This window comes from Ambystoma mexicanum, chromosome 9 (genome assembly GCF_040938575.1).
Source record: "Ambystoma mexicanum isolate Mex_15411 chromosome 9, UKY_AmexF1_1, whole genome shotgun sequence".
Classification (NCBI taxonomy): domain Eukaryota; kingdom Metazoa; phylum Chordata; class Amphibia; order Caudata; family Ambystomatidae; genus Ambystoma; species Ambystoma mexicanum.
The window spans coordinates 363,480,693-363,500,763 of record NC_090931.1 but is presented as its reverse complement, the minus strand read 5'-3'; the positions used below and the strand labels follow the sequence as shown (position 1 = coordinate 363,500,763).

Below are 20,071 nucleotides of genomic sequence, written 5' to 3'. Positions count from 1 at the left end.
TGAAGATTTGCCAGTTGGCAGCTTTTTGACCAGTCCTAGTGCGGTGCAGGAGTCCCCCGCAGTCCTCCCTCTTGTCTCCATGACTGAGGCCCAGGAACAGCGAGATCTGCAGGAACAGAAGTCTTCAGCTGCATCTTTTTCTTCATTATAAAGGTACTGTGAAAACCCTCTTGAGATAAGCCTGGCTGGTCAGCAATGCTACCAAAACTGTGTAGTACAGACGTATACCAAAGGTAGGTTGGTTTTGCTTACACCTGTAGTCCTAGTTGTGTGTAGTGGGCCCCAAGGGAACTGCATACAAACTTTGCCTAACACAATCCCAGACACTTGCACACATGTGCAAGGAATCCTCCACTGAAGGTCCTGTAGACAAAACCATGGAAGTATCTGTATCACCAGTGATAAAAGTCACTTGCCGCCTCAATTTTAAACATGCACACGGCACATGATTTCTTACTCGTCAAAGAGTCAAATATCTCTACCCAATGGCTAGGGGGAGTGAAAGACTTGCACCCTCTGTATCAGACTGGAAAATAGGTATTTGGGGTAATGATCCCAGAGGGAAAAAAAGGGAGGACCCTCGGATGTAGTTAGGGTGGGAGGAACATAAAGCATCTGGTTGACACTGGATCCCTTTGGACCATCTCCAGAGCCACTTGTACATCTGATCTGAACATATAAACCTATATGACCCCCTGCCTTCTTATATTGACCCCCATGGCTTACAGTGAAGTGAGGATTTGAGAGGTGCCACGATTGTACAGCTGTATTTCAGAGAATTATGGAGAAAGTGCTTGGAGGACTTTGTGGAGCACAATCAGGGATGCATTTAAAATCACCTGAAAGCTGCAGGACTTGTTGAAAGAAGGAAGTGTAAACTTGGTGTGCATGAAGTTGATTATTTAGGCCACACCATTGTTGGCCGCTGTAGTGTCCCCTCACACTAGCCTAACTGATACCATAGATCTGTTACGCTCTTTTCTCACCCTTGAAGTAAAGGACTGTCATAAAAACTACTCCTCCACCCACCAGGTCTCTGCTCAAAAAGGGGGAGTAAGCTTTGTATGGTCAAATGAATGCTTCTGAGCATTCCATGGTTTCAAGGATGACATTGTCAATATTCCAACCTTAAACTGGTTTGTCTGCCAACCGTGCCATTCTTGCTGTCTATGCCAGTGATCTGGGCGCCACACTTTCGTAAGTTAGCATATTGGAGGAGAGCATGGTTGCTTTTGCCTCTAGGACAGTGAAGGGACAGAGGCCATTTATTCCCGAATTGAAATGGAAGCATTAGCAGAGACATGGGCCATTCACTACTTTAAAATTGCACATATGGTGCAATACATTATACTGTCCCATCCAACCATAAGCACCTAGTGACTTGTCTACTAAAGGTTGGTGGAATGCTTTGCCTCAAATCTCCAGGTGGTTTACAAGTCTACAATGCTTTGACTCCACAGTTCACTAACACGGTATGAGAAATGTGGCAGCAGACGGTTATGCATTCCCATTGTCCAGTTGTAGGATGGGATTGACCGATCTGATAGTGATGTGTTAGTAGATAGTTTAATTTTGGCGTGCTGACCAGAGGAAGTGTGGGATCAGGACAAAGCTGGTAACAATACCCTCAGAAAGATCAAAAAGTGGGCAGTCAGTTTGGTGGCACTGCAAATCTACTGGAGAGGCAGTGGTGACCCTGGTACGAATTGAAGGATGAGCTGTGCATCACATATTGGAAAATGAGATGGAGCAGCAAAATCATACCACTGGAAACATTACGAGATATCATCAAACACTTGGCCCCTGAGGGATAAGCAAGTTACAACCTCACTAAAAGGAGGACATTCTAGCGGCCGACCATGGATGCCTTTGCCGATAGGCTCCTTAGTGCCTGCCATAAATGTTCCATTAGTGAGAAGTAGGGAGCCTCCCCCACCTCACACTGATTCCGGTTCTTTCAGAGCCTTGCGTCAAAGTAGGGGTAGACGTCATGGGGCCCATTGGGGCACCAGATTCATCCTTGTGGTCTATCAATCCAAGTGGATTAAGTGGACAGCTGCGGGGAAAGCAACTGTCATGGAGATCAGATTTTTGTAATGTCTTCTTTAGAGAAGGGTTTTTCCTCCCTCAGTCACAGACAATGGTGAACAGTTCATATCAAGGGATATGGGGAAGTTCCTTAGGAATGCAGGCATAAGGGATAGTAGGACGGCCATTTATCACACCATCCCAACAGTCTTTTTGAAAGTGTGAATCACCTACACAAGGGGGGCATCCAGTTGGCGTTAAAGTCCGGGATTTCATAGATGGAGGTATGGAGGCAAATGGTCTGTGCATTTAGCTCCACTCACGTTACTAAGGCCTTCTGTGTACCTCAAAGGTAGAGAACCAGGTACCTTGCTTTGGGTTGACCAATTCTGTCCCAGCCGAGGGCTGTGACTGTAATTGGTTATTTATAACACGCTTAGTACTCAGAGGTTTATCATGCAGGTGATTCAAACTACCAAAAGCTCTGACAAAGTTTTAAAACAAAGGTAAAGGAATAGGGACTAGGTCTTGGTGCACAGTCCCAGATTAAATTCAGAGAGCCAGGAGGGCACATTTCTTTGTGCCAAGAGGATGCGTGTTAAGAAGGATTTCTGAACTCTGTCCAGGAGGGGCAGAGGTTCAGAAGGCCAACCCAGTTTCTTGGATCAGGGTAACCTCTGGACAAGCCAGACCAATCAGGGTAGCTATGGCAGGCAGTCAAGCTAAGTCTCAGGAGGGGTGAGGTTGACTGAAGGACCTCAATGAGCACACAGAGCAAGGATACTTACAAATTACTCCAGACAGGTGTAAATATAGAGGTTGAAACACCTATGGTCACACACACAACTATCTACATAACACCATTAATACAGGGCGTCAGCAGGTACAAATAGCCAAACGCGTTAACGTACACAAGACCAAATTTTAATGATATAAAAAAAAAATGTAAAAAGCAGCAAAATTATACATCTATAAAGTAAAAGGACACACAAAAAGGTTACTGGTCCTTGTATTCACATATAAACAATCAAGGCAATAAAGGAAAAAGAGGTAAAATGGGTAAATTAATACACCCTATAATCCTGAACATCGATTTTAGAAACGTCTAACTTTAGACATTTATTGAGATGTGGAGTGTCCTTTCAGAGCCGGACCGGGTATGCGAGCACACGTTCTGCTGGAAACTACTACAGCAGAGAGCTGTGCGATTGACACGCCTGTAGCAGACAGCACTTGCCGCTGCATTGAATTAGACAGCGGATTAACAACGCTGCTCGAACCACACGTCGAAATCTCTAACAAGTGATCGACGGGCGTTCTTATTTTTTCAGTGATTCGAGGAGGTGCGTTAAGCACTGCAGCACAACTATGCCCTTGGGCAGTTAAGTCTCGCAACCCATATCCGGCATCGCAGCGCGTGCAGCCACGCAGCACGATCCTCTATTTAATAAGGAAGCTGATGATCACTGACCTTTCTTGGTGACCTGGATGAACACATTGATATGAACCTGGCCACAGAACCATTGGCAAGCGACCTTCATTTACAATTGCCACAAGCCATTTATTGACTTTAACTCTGTCCCACTTGACCCTGTGAACATAAATTCATGATGTCAGTATCACATCATCCATAAGGCCCAATGTGAAGAAATGACCTGTCCTGAAGATGGCCACAATACTCACCTGTGTATGGACACCTGAGAAAATGTCCAATCCAACTAATGTCCGAAACATGTCGACACTCCACATCTCAATAAATGTCTAAAGTTAGGCGTTTCTAAAATCAATGTTCAGGATTATAAGGTGTATTCATTTAATCATGTTACCTCTTTTTCCTTTATTGCCTTGATTGTTTATATGTGAATACAAGGACCAGTAACCTTTTTGTGTGTCCTTTTACTTTATAGATATATAAAAAAATTTAAAAAGCAGCTAAATTATACATCAGAAAAATGTGGTCTCATGTACGTTAACGCTGGCTATTTGTACCTGCTGACGCCCTGTATTAATGGTGTTATGTAGGTAGTTGTGTGTGTGACCATAGGCGTTTTAACCTCTTTCTAGGATCGCAGCAGTTGAGGGGTAATTAATTCTCAGTGCCAGTTTTCCGACACACCTTTTCTATACACTATTACCTGTCACTCCTTGAGAATTTATCCCCCGTAAACAAAACATTTTTGGGACTTGGCCTTTTCTTTCTAATAAATATTAAAAATAGACACGTTTATTACAAGGCCTTTGTAACACAGACTATAGCAAAGAATCACAGTAACACTAAGTAAACCAATACATCACACTCAATACAATATATATACAAGACCAGGAGGGTCAAAAGGGATGAATGCACAAAATATGTTGACAACCTACAGGGGACGAAAACAGGCAGTGCAGTTAATCTTTAGACCCAATTCAACATCAGTTATTCACCTAACTGAGAGGCAGTCCAAGCCCTAAGAAGAGTGGAGCCTCGTGAACAATACATGTGTGCCAAGGAACGCGGTTGTTCCAATGGACAAAGCAGGGTCTCTTTAGGACACTCTAGCAGGTCGGGAAGGTGGATAAGGCGATGAAGAATATGTTCCCACTATTCAAAAAGGACCTCCACTTGAAGGCAGAGGTAGTTCGAGAGTTCGGGATGGAAGTCGCTATTTCGCAATAGCAGTGGACAGGAGAGGGGCCCCCAGGGGCCACTTGTGCGTAAAGTTGGGCTCTGGCACTGGGGGCCAACGGTTGGGGTAAAGATTACTCACCGGTCCTGGAGGCAAGGAGACCCAAACTTCGGCAGGTTAGTCCAATTTGGTTGCAGCGGCAAAAAGGACGTCTCAGCACCTTTTAGTTCCTGAGTTCCAGCAAGGATTCCCAAACGGGACAGTGGTGATTTCTCCGCTCCGGGTGGATAAATCGCCACAGTTTCACTGCTGCAGGCTTCAGGGGCAAGAGGGTCACAAATGCAGCGGACTTGCAAAGGACGTTGCCGCAGCAGGGCAACACGGTAACCGCATTTACTCCAGTCCGGGCACCCTCGTCCCACTTCAGACCTGGGAATGCCAAGTGTACGAAATTCGGTGTTAGGGTGCTGTGGACACAGAGCTAGCAGTATACTAAGTTTCGAGGGCCTCCTCGAAACGACAGCGGAGACAGAGCAAAGGTCCTGCGTAAGCTGGTCAGCCCACTGGTTGGCCCGGGGACACTTCCGAGAAAGCTTACTTGCAGGTTTTGGTGAAGGTGCCGAGAATAGTTGGTCCCACTATTCCAATGGGTCGAAGCGTCTTCGCAGACCAGATGCAGAGGGGTCCCACGGAACGACAGCGGGCTCAGGGTGCCAAACCTTTCCAGCGGGTCACCAGCAGTTCCTCGACTCAGCTTCGTAGTTGCAGGATCCTTGGATCCTATCCTTTGTTCAGTGAGAACTCAGGAGATCGACATGGTAGTGGTGTTTCCAGCCTCCTCTTATCCAAAGTTCCCTTTGCGCCAAAACGGAGAGGACCCAATGGGAGATCTGCTCACAAACACACACTCCATACGTGGACCAGTCACAGACCACTGTCGTCTCAGGCATTCCGGACAATCCAGACTCTGTATTGGGACCAGAAATGCCAGCCCACATCCTGGAGGCACATACACAAGGCATGCAGAAGCCCGCGAAAGCATCGGGATTTGTGGGAAAATGCATGACCAAATAAGGACTGGCCCTGGTCGACTCGACCTGGGGAAGGTGAAGAGGCAAGAATGCCAAAGGACAGCACAAAGAACCTTGTGGCATGGCCATTTTGGAGCCAAGCCACCTATGCCAAATGCGGTTAACATGGCAAGAAAGGGTTACAAATAATGCCAAATGATCCTGTCCATGACACATCTGCACAGTTCATAAAAAGTATCTAGGGCCTTTGGAAATGACTATAGACCCAAGTGTGCTGTATAGTAAGATACACTGCACACTTGTTACATGTTGCACAAAAGTTGCAACATGAGGAAAAGGACTAAGGGAAACGACTAAGGGAAACAAAGTCTCCCAGTACTTACTGTTTTTAGGGCATGTCAGTTTCCCCATAAAAAGTGAGCGAAAGCCCAGAGGAGTACAGCTGAAGGCTGTGCTTCTCTGGCAAAGTCAGTCAGGGATGTCTAAACAGCAGCAAAATGTTTGGGGGTTGACACATGGAGGGAAAATTGCATACACATGAAATCTTTCCTAACAATGTGCACTGGGAGAGTGTTATGTATTCGTTGTTACTGGCCAGGAGCGCATGCCTTTAGAAAGTTGATGCACGAATGATGAGCAGCTCAGGAGAATGTTGAGTGGGTCTGTGAGTGAATGTTAGATGAATGTCGGTTGGGGGCCTGAGCTGGGTATGAAAGGATGGCCGGTGGGTCTGTTCTGGTCTGCTCTGTAATCCATGTGCCGTCTACTGTGCCACTGTATATATACACACACACACACACGAGAAACCGGTTGCTGTACATTTGTATATATGTACAATAAAGATGCCCCGGATCAAATATAATGGCTCCACAGCTAGTCTATGTTCGGATGCTCTGAGCCCAACCATGATAACATCTTTCTATTTATAACCGAGAGGCATTATGAAAATGTTAAAGGTTATTTGTACCACGCACTATCACCACTGGAGTGGTCCCCTGGCGGCTCTGAAAAGGGAGAAGGGGGTGAGTTAGTGGGAATAAGCTGGAAAAGTGCAAGAGAGCAGTGATGTGCTGATGGCAGCCTCAGCCCGGTGGGTCCGTTGGCTGGGTTTGGGGTGTTTTACGGCCGGTAGTCGTGTGCTGTTGTGCAAGTCTATGTGTGGTTTGTTTTGTTGTTGCAGTGTAGTGAAGTTTGTGCGGATAGCTGCGTTTGAGGTTTGTGGTTGTGTTTGGTTAGAGTTTGAGAGGTGTATGCAGAGGGATGAAATTGTTAGTGGATTGGTTGTCCTGGCACGTACTAACATTCATATTTCTATCGAGATCCGACGCAGGCTAGGTTAGGAATTCCTTCTAAGTGTGGCATACGCCAACATACACATTTCTATCTTGATCCGACGCTGGCTAGGTTAAGAATTTCATCTAAGTGTGTCATATGCTAACATTGGTTAGGTCACATATTCGAAAACAAAAGGATAGAATGCCTTTATTTCGACGCCAAAAGGATCCCCCTCCAACCCCCTGTTTTCTCTTTTTAAACTTTTTTTTTAACATACAAAAAAAATATATAAATAAATAGAAAAGCATTGAACCCTTTTTTTCCGATCCTTTTGAATTCGAACGTCATTCGATCCTTTTTACTTTGACTGGACACCGCTAACATTACTATCTAGATCCTAGTTGATCTATCTAGTTGAAAGGTGGTGTAGTCTGCCCCACTGGACGTCTGGCCAAGTGCACAGCCGAGAGGTTCCCCCTCCAGAATTTAAGACTGTGTGGATTGGGCATTCTTACCTTAATCTCCACCCAACACTTAAATCTCTCCAGGTAGTGCTGAGGTTAGTGAAGACAATTTACAGTCATGACCATTGTTCTGTAAATGAGGATTCTGCATGAAATAGCTCAAGACACATCAAACCCGCTCAGTAGGTGGAGAATTACGTATGTAAATAATGTGCCTAGCTCTAGTGGTCAAGGATTACTGCTGTACATAGCTCTGCGAGTGGGGATCTGATACGGGTTGAACACTGCATGCTATTCTATGGGGGGTGTTGTAGTCATTAGAATGTTGGGGGATGGCGAGATGCATTGCTGATTGGAGGCACTTGTTCGTTGGGGAGTAGTTAGCTGTGAATGAAATAAAATTAACGCTAAAGTCTCAGTGTTGCAGTATTGCTACAGGTATAATCGTATATCAGGAACGTGAGATATTTTTTTCCACTGACAAAATCAGTACGACTTCAGCACTGGTCATGATCCGAGATCCGGAACAAGATGTGTAGCTGGAACTCGGGATCCGGCCAGTCTGTCACCCCAAACCCCTGCTCTGCACTGGAGAGAAGGGGGGGCACCTGCGAGCAAACTGTAACTTTCTCTGGTGCCCCCATGCAAGAGGCCACAAGTGGAAATGACAGTCCTCAGCCACGACCGTCTTCAACCACGACCCTTCTTATTTATGTAATGTATAATGTATATCGGATACCCGTATCCGACAAACATTGCATGAATAAAAAAATAATCCGGATACATGCCCACACGATGCAGCCACCCGTAATCCAACTGCTTTCAAAGGGGGTTGCAGGAGCTGTGCCGGGTGGGGTTCAAGTAAAAGAAATGTTGCTTATTGTTAGGTGGGACCCTCCTGTTTGCGTTGCCCCTTTAAGGGGATGTGTTTTCCTCACGTGTATGGCCCCTTTAAGATGGGCCATGACTGTGTCATGGCCCAAGCTAATAAAAGGAGCCTCTGCAGGCACGTGAGACAGAGCGGCTGCAGACTCCCAAAGAGGAACGACTGAGTCCGTGTCTCATTGTCCATGTAGGCCACAGGCCTACACGTGGAGGCGCAGGCCTGCACGCCCAGACACTGAGGGACCCGCCTGCCAGGATGGCAGCCGAGGTCCACTCAGTCAGAGGCCTGGCAGGCTGTGACCCCATGCCAGGGTGCCGAGGCCCATGGCACCCGGGGCCATGCCGGACATCCACGGCAGGCCCCCACCCCCACACATAGTGGGACAGCCCGGCGCTAGCAGAGATAGCGCCCAGGGGCGCCCGCCGGATGACCATGGCCGGCGACCCCCAACAATGGCGACGAGGAACATGAATCCGCGCGTCTCCCCCCCGTTATGTGGTGGGAGGAGGAGCATCCGACCCCACCGCGGATCCAGCGTGGCCTGCGCCTCACTGCCGTGGCGAGGGCGATGTAGGCCCGGGCTGCCCTGCGGTGGGGCACACGACTAGCAGCGTTCCGCCGCAAGGAGAAGAACATGAGCGGTGGCTGCCGAAAAGAAAACGAGGCCCAGCGGGGAGAGGGCGATGCTTCCTTTCCCCCGGCGATGTCCGCCGCGGAGGGCGGTACGCTCCCCTGGCCTTGTGGGGAGAGGAGAGAAGAAGTGAGAGCCCCGCCCTGGATTATCCCCGGCCGCGGCCCTCTGAGAGGGGGTGCTCGTGCGGCCGGGATGTTTGTCTCCCCTGCGGCCCTCATCGGTCCACCCCACTGGTGCAGCATCTCCCGACACCAGAGGGGAGTGTGAAGCTCCGTTCCCCTGCTGCAGAGGTGAGCGGCCGACGCCGTGAAGAAGGGAGAGTGACGCTCCGCTCCGCTCCCCTGCGGCATCCGCCGCACACCGAGGCCTTTGTCTGCCCTGGTCCCGTGGGGAAGAGAAGGGGTGGGCCATCCCAGCGCCCTGATGGCGGTCCCGTGCTCCTGGCCGCGGTCCTCATAAAAGAGGGTGCTCGTGCGGCCAGGGTGAAGATCCGCAGCGTGGCCTGTCCCCATGACACCCGCTGTGTGTGTGGGGATCCAAGAGCGGCTCCCCGCAGCACCCGCTGCGTGCAGGGAGGAGGCCGGCCCGTCGGCCACGGCGAACAGGAAGATGCAAGAAAACACCCAGACTACGCCTCGGGTGAGCGCCGGCTGCCCCGGCGCCTCCACCAGAAAAGAGGGATGGACTGCTGCCCCTCCCATATCGTGATCTGGGGCCAACTGCTGGTAGGGAGGTGGGGGGTGCTTCAGCAGCAAAGTTATGCTGCCCGGAGCCCTCATTGTGCCCCGGTGGCGTTCCCCATGCCGACAAAGGGGAGGCTGTGCGTGCCCCGGCCCCCAGCGAAGAAGATCATGAGTGGCATCTGCTGCGAAAAGGGAGGCCGTGCTTGACCCGCCTCCTCCGCCCCCATGAAGGAACAGAAAGCGACTGCGGGAGGTCCCGGGCTGCTGGGCGGGATGATGGAGACAGGCTCCTGACTAGAGCAGGAAAATAGAGGCCCACACGTGTGGGCACGATGGATGCCGGCGCCCCCAGTGTGATCCTGGGGCGCCAGTGGTGACGACTGCTACGCCTGCCATTGGAACAGGCGGGCCGTGAAGGGAGGGCCCTCCAGCGATCCCAGGCCTAGCTGGTAATGATTGAGGGCAGGTAACGTGCTCCAACCACTCAGCATATGCAGCCCCAGTAGTGATTCTGGGCCCCAGTGGCGGTGAGATGCTTCAAAGTTAAACGCAAAAGGTACCTAATGGAACTCTGAGAACATAAGTAATGCTGTGAAGTGCTGTGCACTACACCGGTGATCACCTCCCTGCACAGTGCCGCCCCTGTGGGGGTAATCTGCACTGCGGTCTGGTGGCCACACAATCACGGAGGACAGAGGTGTGACCTCCCCTGCGAGATGCCTTTCCCCTGCCTGGGGTGTGGGGGAGATGTCGAGAGGGCGTCATTGGTGGGTCAACGGGGCCCCACTACCATATGTATCCTGCACAATTCTATACCTGCAGGGAGCAGTGGCCTCAGAACCTTGTCGTAGAGGTGCCCTAACACAATGCCATGGAGGCCATCCTGACTGCCTGCCCCGTGAGGTGGCCCCCACCACCGAGCCATTGCAGTCACCTAGCCTGCCCTCTGGGGACGTAACTGCCATCCACTAGCCAGGAAAGCGGGGACGTGCTCCAGTCTGGAGAAGGACAATGAGGAGGCAAGTTTGCTTTACAAGCTCCAGCACGGTATCGTGTCTCCCAGGCCAGGGTGCCTGAGCGCACTACACTCCACGCATCACGCACCTCACCACCAGCACAATGCCCAAGAGGCTGGACGTGATGGACGATTGGCTCTGTACTTCAAAGACTGCCCTGTGAAATTGCGGTATGGCAGTGACCCGGCACTAACAATGGGATCACTGCGGCCGACGTGGGACCCTCCCCCTCATTTCTCTCAAGGCTCACAGCCACGTGCAATTCTGCATTCTGTGCACCGCTCACCCCACCAAACCGGATGAGCAAGTGGTGCTGCCTGCGCTGGGCTGAATAAAGTGAGTGGCCCCAACTCCGAGGAAGAGGTGCTAGGCGCTGTCAGGTGGTCCAAAAGGGTGACGCCCGCCACGCATCTGGGACGCCAATCCAGCCTGGTATTGCCAGTCAGCCAGGGACTAGTGGTCTGTGCCAGTAAGAGCAAAAGGAAGACCTACCAGCACAGAATCGGACGTCTCCTGGCACAGCCCCATCGGAACACCAGCCTCCCTGCCTGCCATAGTGGTGGCCCGGACCGCCTGGCACTAATGACACCCTGCACGCCACGTCATCGAGGAAAGAGACACTCCAGACTGGGGAACATTGCTGCCTGTCACCCCGATCAACAGCACATGGAGCAGCGTGGGCGCCTTGTAAGTTCTGTCTCGCTGCTCTGCACATCAAAGGACAGTGCCGATGTGGCCCCTGGTACCTCCCAGGTGCGGCTTTGCCGGCCATGAACTGTACCGTAAATGGGCCTGGATGTGGGGAAGCGGCTCCTGAGCGGACGCTGATGGAAGACGAACTGGTCTCCGGCGGTCAGGCAATTGCGTAAAGATGACTCTGTAATCCTGTGTGTTTTGATGCTGTTCACCTGCCTAGTAGACCCATGCTTAAAGTAGTCTCGGTAAAGAATAATGAGGTGAAGCGGTGGTCCTGTAGTTGCGGGGTGTGCACGTAGTGCTGGTCGCCGCTTTTGGCGTCTGGTCGGGAGTTGCAGTTCCAAATCCCAGTTAATAAAGGTTTTAAGGTGTGGGGGCGATTTCATTGGCAGCTCACTGGTCATGATGGACACCCGCGAATTATGCCTAGAATTAGTTAGTATGTGCTAGGTCTGTAACTGTTTGAGCAAGCTAAGTATGTAGCGGTGGCGTATGTTAGTTGCCTACCCCACAAGATCGGAACCGACAAGTGTTCTATTGTTTATAACAGGAGGGATGCCTGTATGTCTCAGCACTGTTTGTTTGTTTGTTATGAAAAAGGAGGAGTGTTAGGTGGGACCCTCCTGTTTGCGTTGCCCCTTTAAGGGGATGTGTTTTCCTCACGTGTATGGCCCCTTTAAGATGGGCCATGACTGTCATGGCCCAAGCTAATAAAAGGAGCCTCTGCAGGCACGTGAGTCAGAGCGGCTGCAGACTTCCAAAGAGGAACGACTGAGTCCGTGTCTCATTGTCCATGTAGGCCACAGGCCTACACGTGGAGGCGCAGGCCTGTACGCCCAGACACTGAGGGACCCGCATGCCAGGATGGCAGCCGAGGTCCACTCAGTCAGAGGCCTGGCAGGCTGTGACCCCATCCCCAACACTTATGGAGAACAGAAATCACCCTGTTTGAATAGTACCAAAGGGGGGGGGTATATAAAATGGGATGTAAATTGTGCATTTTAAAGAACATTTACTCAGCCACACTGGTCAAAACTTATCTGCATCGTGAAGTAACTCATCGTCAGTGCCATGGAAGTGGTTTAAGATGGAATATATAGTTTGGAAAAGAAGCAGCATGAGAGAAACAGCGCCTTTGAAACTTATTTTGAACATTTTCCTTTGATCGGAGGTCAACTGCCAGCTCCGCCCCCCTTAACCCTGCCTCCTCCAACTTCTCCCCCACCCCGGCACTTGTGGGATCCCCTACACATTTTTTTTCAATTTGCACCACTGTACGACTTAAAGAATTGCTTTGTACAAAAGCATACAGGGTCTGAAGTAAGCACTTAGTTCACTCCGAAATAAATTAACAAAACGGTCACACGTGGACGTGTCAATCATAAGCGCATGCACACCTCACACACACTACCATGTGTGATGGGAGTGCCACACAAAATCCACCGGAGAAGAACTTGGCTATTATAACCGGCGATAACCCACAAACATACGCCCCTCTCGGGCTACACATTAAAAAACAATGCGGCCTCACTATCTCTGGGGGGCCGCGCTGCTCCGGTCTCTTCGCCATTCTGTCCCGGTCACTCCTGAATCGGTAACGCGACTAGTTCCCAAGCGAGAAACGGACCACAGCAATGGCCCGCCCACTCTTCTTCACGTGACTTCCACGTAATCAATGAACTAGTTCCGGAGCACCTTTGAACGCTGAGGGTATTCGAGAAGCGGGAAGACTGCGGCTGCTGGTGGGAAGGGGCATTTTTTTCGGAATACCGGCAACGTTTCTGCAAAACCCTGGAGCGTCTGACTTCGTCTCCTCGTCATTTTTCTGAGGGGAACCATGAAGGCACTGGCTTCCAGGTTTCAATAGGAGCAGTATTCCGTGTGCTCTTGGCTGACTGAGAATACAATTTGCTTTTTCTTCGAGATGCCGTGAACGTTCCTGCAAGACACCAGGTTGAGACTGGGAGCGGAAAATTACGTTTACTTTAAAAATCAGCTTGGGTCTGGCGGGAGGGTTGGGGTACAGTGGTGTGGGTCTGGAAGGAGGGAGTGCATAGCTTCACAGTGGTGTGGGTCTGGAGGGAGGGATAGGACACAGTAGTGTGAGTTTGGAGGGAGAGTTGGGGTACAGTGGTATGGGTCTGGAGGGAGGGATAGCATACCTTCACAGTGGTGTGGGTCTGGAGGGAGGGATGGGGCACAGTGGTGTGAGTCTGGGGGGAGGGTTGGGGTACAGTGGTGTGGGTCTGGAGGGAGGGATAGCATACCTTCACAGTGGTGTGGGTCTGGAGGGATAGGGCACAGTAGTGTGGGTCTGGAGGGAGGGTTGGGGTACAGTGGTGTGGGTCTAGAGTGAGGGATAGCTTCATAGTGGTGTGGGTCTGGAAGGAGGTATAGGGACACAGTAGTGTGGGTCTGGAGGGAGGGATAGGGGTACAGTGGTGTGGGTCCGGAGGGTGGTTTGGGGGACATTAGTGTGGGTCTGGAGGGAGGGATAGGGACAAAGTGGTGTGGGTCTGGAGGGAGGCTTGGGGACACAGTGATGTGGGTCTGGAGGGAGGCTTGGGGACACAGTGGTGTGGGTCTGGAGGGAGGCTAGGGGACACAGTGGTGTGGGTCTGGAGAGAGGGTTGGACACAGTGTGGGTCGGGAGGGTTAGGGTGTGGGTCTGGAGGGAGGGATAGGGACACAATGGTGTGGGTCTGGAGGGAAGGATAGGCACACCGTGGTATGGGTCTGGAGGGAGGGATAGGGACACAGTGATATGGGTCTGGAGGGAGGGATAAGGACACAATGGTGTGGGTTTGGAGGGAGGGTTGGGGGTACAGTGGTGTGCGTCTGGAGGGAGGGATGGAGGCACATTAGTCTGTATCTGGGGGAGGGATGGTTCATCCAGGTGTCGGTATGGAGGGCAGGATGGGGGCATCTTGCTTTGTGGATGGAGGGATGGTGGCATCTTGGTGGGGTCTGCAGTGGATGGGTGCACATTGGTGTTGGGCTGCAGGGAGGGATGGGACATCCTGGTTTGGGCCAGATGGGGACATCAGTGTGGGTCTGGAGAGAGGGGATGAGGGCACATTGGTTTGGGTTTAATGGGAGGGAAAGGCACATTGGTCTCGGGGAGGTATGGGGCACATTTGTGTGGGTCTAGGGAGGGATGAGCGCATATTGGTCTGGAGGCAAGGATGGTGGTAACTTGGCTGGGGTCTGCAATGGATGGGGGCACATTGGTGTTGGTCTGGAACAGGTATGGGGCGTCTGGAGGGTGGGATGGGGCATCCTGGTGTGGGTGGAATGGGGACATCTGTGTCCATCTGGAGGGTGGGATGGGGCATCTTGGTGTGGCTCTGGAGGGAGGGATGGGGCATCTTGTTGTGGCTCTGGAGGGAGTGGATGGAGACACATTGGCGTTGGTGTGGGGGAGCCATGGGGGCACATTGGTGTGGATCTGAGGAGGGATGGGGCACATTGGTGTGGGTCTGGGCAGGGACAGGGCACATTGGTGTGGGTCTGCAGGGAGGGATGGGGCATCCTGGTTTGGGTTGGATGGGGACATCAGTGTGGGCCTTAAGTGAGGGCATGGTGCACATTGGTGTGGGTTTGATGGGAGGGACAGGCATTTTGATGTGGGTCTGGAGGGAGTGATGGCATCTTGGTGGGGTCTGCAATGGATGGGGGCACATTGGTGTCAGTCTGAAACAGGTAGGGGGCGTCTGTTGGTCTGGAGGGTGGATTGGGGCATCCTGGTGTGGGTGGGATGGGGAAATCTGTGTGCATCTGGAGGGTGGGACGGGGCATCTTGGTGTGGCTCTGCAGGGGGGATGGGGCATATTGGTGTGGCTCAGGGAGGGATGGGAACCTTGTGGGTGAAGGGAGTCATAGGACACATTGGTGTCGGTCCGGAGGGAGGGATGGGTGCTCATTGATCTGGGGAGGGATAGGGCCATTTAGCTGTGTGGGGGGAGGATGGGGCATAAAGGTATGGGTCTTGAGGAAGGGATTGGGAATCTTGGTGGTGTCTGGATCAGAGGGGGGCATTGTTGATCTGGAATGGAGGGACATGGCTTATGATGGGGGCATGTCAGGGCAGGATGGAGCATGTGGGCATGAGTGAGGGCTGGATCACTGTTGGGAAGGATGGGGGCATCTGGGTGTGAATGGAGGGATGGGGTATGTATGTCTAGAGAGATGGATGTTGGTTTATGGGAGGGTTGGGAGCATGTTGTGGAAGGGATGGGGTAATCGGGTGTGGGTATAGAGAGAGGGTGGATGGCGCAATTTGAGTGTGAGTGGAGGTAGAGGTGAAGCATATGGGTGTGGATCTAAGAGGTGGAGCTTCTTGGTGTGGGTGTGGAGGGACGGATGTGGGTGTCTTTGTGTGGGTTCAGAGGGAGGGATGGTGGCATGTGGGTCGGGAGGGAGGTGGCATTTGAATCTGGAACATGTAGTTGGAAGGAGAATGGGGCATTTGAGTGTGAATTGGGACATGTAGGGCTGGGGTATCTGCTTGTGAGTGGGGGCATGAAGGATCATTAACAGCGGAGCAGCCGGAGGGATGCCTGGCAGGGTTGGGTTAACCTGCTGGGGATGTCCCCAACCAGGCACCAGAAAGGGAGCCCCATGCGGCCCACTCTCCTCGCCAGGCGGGATGTGCGCTCCTCTCTCTGACTCTTCAGCTGGTGGGCATTGGTGGCCGCACCCTGGTCAACAGGGAAGCCCCGAGTGGTGGCAGCTGGGAGCCGGGGGAAACCTGACTGCTCTCGAGGGGCTCCTCCCCAGGCAGACAGGGGCCCGGCATGCCAGGCGCGAGCCCTGAGCCATGGCGTAGCAGGCTTACTCGACGGGCAGGCGTCAAGTTTCCAGGCGCCCACATCTGTGAGCGAACTATGGCCAGGTCCGCTAGCACAGTGGGTCACCTTTCCTCTTGCCCAGGTACCTGGAACTCTGCCCTGTGTGGCCAGGCTGGGCTTTGAAGACTATAGCGGTCCCACCCAACCCCCTGCCTGTGCTGTCTCTGGCCCGCCTCCCATCTCTCCCCTCCCCCCCCACTCGTGCCCACTCTCCCCCTCCTCCACCAAAGGGGAGCGGAGGGGGTCGGGGAAGGATGAGTGGATTGGGTCAGTGGCGGAGCGGCCTGCCTCCATCCCCCTGGGAAGCGCTGTGCTGCTGCAGCGGCGGGCGGGTTTCCCGGGCTGAGCGCCTAGATTATTATTTTTTAAACCACAATGGTCTTGGCGGACATGGCAGGAAGCTGGGCTATCTCGCCACATGCAGCGCTACCTCTCCTGCACCAGCAGGGTCAGGCTGATGTCTGGAACAAAAAAAAAAGTTGTCTCTGACTCTTGGCGGTGGTCAGGCTCCGATCAGCACCATCGCAGGATCCCTGGTTCTGGCACGCAGGCTCTTTGCCGACGCGTCCCGGCCTCCCCAGTTTCCTTGCCTCATGCAGGTTTTCGGGAGGGCTGGGTGGCCGGTGCTCTCCCGGATGCGTTGGCGTCGGGAGCAGGCCTTAAAAAATCCTGGTGCACCTTCACCCTACCCCGGGTTACCTGGCCATGCTGTGTGTGGCTGTCTGTAGTGTCCCGTGGCTGCCGGCGCAGGATGGCCATGGAGCTCGAGCCTTGTGACCATGTGGGCTTCGGCCGCAGATCGGGCCTGAGGCCAGCTGCCCCAAGCTTTGTACTCCAACCCCCCCCCCCCCCCCCCCCCCCCCAACTACAGCCTCAGATCAGACGTGGCGACCCACTGAATTTAAGAATATTACTAAGCAGAGGAAAAGGAACTAACCAGGATTCCGTCAGTAACAGCCAGTGAAGAGGGAAGAGCTCAGCGCAAAACCCCAGTTCAGCGACAGGTGTGGGAAATGGTGTGCGGAAGACCGACTACCCGGCATCACTTACGGGGCTCAAGTCCTTCTGATCGAGTCTCACCCCCCCGGACGGACTTAGGCTGGTAGCGGCCTCTGGCGCGCCAGGATCATGTCTTCTTGGAGTCAGGCTGCTTGGGAATGCATCCCAAAGCATGTGGTAAACGCCATCTAAGGCTAAATATGGGCGCAGGATGGATGGCTAACCAGTACCATAAGGTAAAGTTGAAAAGAACTTTGAACGGGGAGTTCAAGAGTGCATGAAACCGTTGAGGTAAACTGGTGGAGTCTGTGCAGGCAGGCAGGTCGGTCACCTGGAACAGTGGATGCCCTCGCGGGACTGCGGCCCGTGGCATTTCCTCTGTGGCAGTGCACCGAGACCGTCTGGAAGGCCCCAGGGGGCAGGTGGCTCTCTGCTCCAGCAGAGAGTGTTACAGCTCCCTGACGGCAGTTTTGCTGTGTCCACAAAGCTGAGGGAGATTGACCGTTGCCGTGCCCTTCTCCGGCAACCCCTCTTGGGGTCGCTGGGGCAGCGACAGAAGACAGGGCTCCCAATGTGACTGTGGCAGATTACCCTCAGTGCGCCCCGACCACGTCGTGCCACTGGGCGGGGGGCCCACAAAGGTCACCAGGGGTCTGGGGTGATGTCGGTTAACCACCCGACGTATCTTGAAACACGGGCCAAGGATTCTTTAACAAGTGCGCGAGTCGGAGGCCCAAATGAAACCCTGTGATGCAAAAAAGGTGAGGGCTGGCACCTGCCGATTGTGGTGGGATCCCGTCGCGGTGGGCGCACCACCGCCTTCTCACCCGCTCTGTGAAGGAGATGGAGCATGAGTGTGTGTGGTAGGACCGAAAGATGGAGTACTAGGCATGATGGAGGTCCGTAGTGGTCCTGGTGTTTTAAGCAGTCGTCCGACCTGGTTGTAGGGGCAAAAGACTAATCAAAACATCTAGTAGCTGGTTCCCTCCGGAGTGTCCCTCAGGATAGCTGGCGCATGGAAACCCCAGTTTTATGTGGTAAAACGAATGATTAGAGATCTTGGGCCAAAATGATCTCAACCTATTCTCAAACTTTCATTGGATTAGAAGCCTGGCTCGCTGGCGTGCAGCCGGGCATTGAATGCAAGTGGCTGGTGGGCAACTTTTGTTAAGCAGAATTGGTGCTGCGGGATGAACCGAATGTCTGGTTAAGACGCCCGATGCCGGCGCTCATCAGATCCCAGAAAAGGTGTTGGTTGATATAGACAGCAGGACGGTGGCCATGGAAGTGGGAATCTGCTAAGGAGCCCTGGGGAGAATTCTTTCTTTGGGAAGGGCAGGGCACGCTGGAATGGGTTCGGCCTGAGAGACGAGCCTTGGAAAGCGTTGCAGTTCCGGCGGCGTGCAGTGTGCTCTCTCTGGTCCTTGAAAATCCTTTGGAGATGGGGTAAATCTTGCGCTGGGCTGTACCCATATCTTCAGCAGGTCTCCAAGGTGAGCAGCATCTTGCATGGTGGAACAGTGTAGGTAAGGGGAGACGGCAAGTCATATTCGTAACTTCGGGATAAGGATTGGCTCGAAGGGCTGGGTCGGTTGGGCTGAGGCGTGCGCCACTGCTTGACGAGGCATCTCGCCCTCTCCCCGGGGGCAGTGACAACTCTGGATACGAGCCGGGCCCTGCCTGTGGATCGCCCCAGCTGCAGTGGTCGCCTCTCTCCGTTCCCCTCCCGGGGTTCGGGCCCGACATTCTGCCTCGGTCGATGCCTAGCAGCTGACTTAGAACTGGTGCAGACCAGGGGAATCTGATTGTTCATTTCAAACCGCATTGCGAAGGCCTGCAGTGGGTGTTTGATGCAATGTGATTGCTGCCTAGTGCTCTCATAAGTGAAGAAATTCAAGGAAGCGTGGGAAATGGAGGGAGTAAGTATGACTCTCTTAAGGTCTCGTCATCTAATTAGTGACGCGCATCAATAGATGAACGAGATTCCCACTGTTCCTACCTACTATCTATCGAAACCACAGCCAAGGGAACAGGCTTGGCAGAAGCAGCGAGGAAATAAAACCCAGTTGAGCTGCTTGCCTCTAGTCTGGCCCTGCAAAGAGACATACAAGGTGTGGGATAAGTGGGAGGCCCTCGGCTGCCAGTGAAATACCACTACTCTTATAATTTTTTCACTTACCCAGTGAGTTGGGGGCGAGCCCTGTGGGGCTCTCACTTCTAGCTTCAAGCGACCCGCTCCGGGGACAGTGGCAGTTGGGGTGTTTTGAGTGGGGTGGTACACCTATCAAACAATAACGCAGGTGTCCTAAGGGGAGATCAGGGAGGACTGAAACCACACACGGAGCAGAAGGGCAAAAGCTCGCTTGATCTAGATTTTTCAGTATGAATACAGACCGTAAAAGCGAGGCCTCATGATCCTTCTGACTTTTTGGTTTTCAAGCAGGAGAGGTCCGAAAAGTTATCATAGGGATAACTGGCTTGTGGCGGCCAAGCGATCATAGCAACGTTGCTTTTTCATCCTTCGATGACGGCTCTTCCTATCATTATGAAGCAGAATTCACCAAGCGTCGTATTGGTCAACCACTGATAGGGGGGAATATCAGCTAATTTGTCACAGCATTGTTGCCAAAAGTTTATAATCTGCGGGCAGTTCAACCAGATGTGTATGAAGGTGCCTTCACCCTCTTGGCATCTTAAACAATTCGGATCTGGGGCCCGCTTACACCCATACAGTGCAACCGTAGGGTAATAAACCCTGTGAAGAATTTTAAGCTGTATCAAGCGGATCCTGGAAGCAATCACGATCTCTCGCGGGTACATTAAGACCTGTTTCCAGTCTTCAGGTCAATGACCCCTACGTCTATTTCCCACCTTGATTTAAGATTGGTCAGCTCTGGGGT

The 20,071-nt window shown here is 52.5% G+C and overlaps 1 protein-coding gene across 1 annotated transcript in view; it reads right to left on the bottom strand.

The window, feature by feature from the left end:
• BUD23 (BUD23 rRNA methyltransferase and ribosome maturation factor) overlaps positions 1-13,050 on the bottom strand; it is a 111,306-nt gene extending 98,256 nt beyond the window's left edge. Inside the window, exon 1 of the mRNA XM_069614795.1 lies at positions 12,854-13,050. Coding sequence (XP_069470896.1) covers positions 12,854-12,892 — 39 coding nt within the window. The 5' untranslated portion in view covers positions 12,893-13,050. The remainder of the gene's footprint in view (positions 1-12,853) is intronic.
• Positions 13,051-20,071: the final 7,021 nt, after the last annotated feature.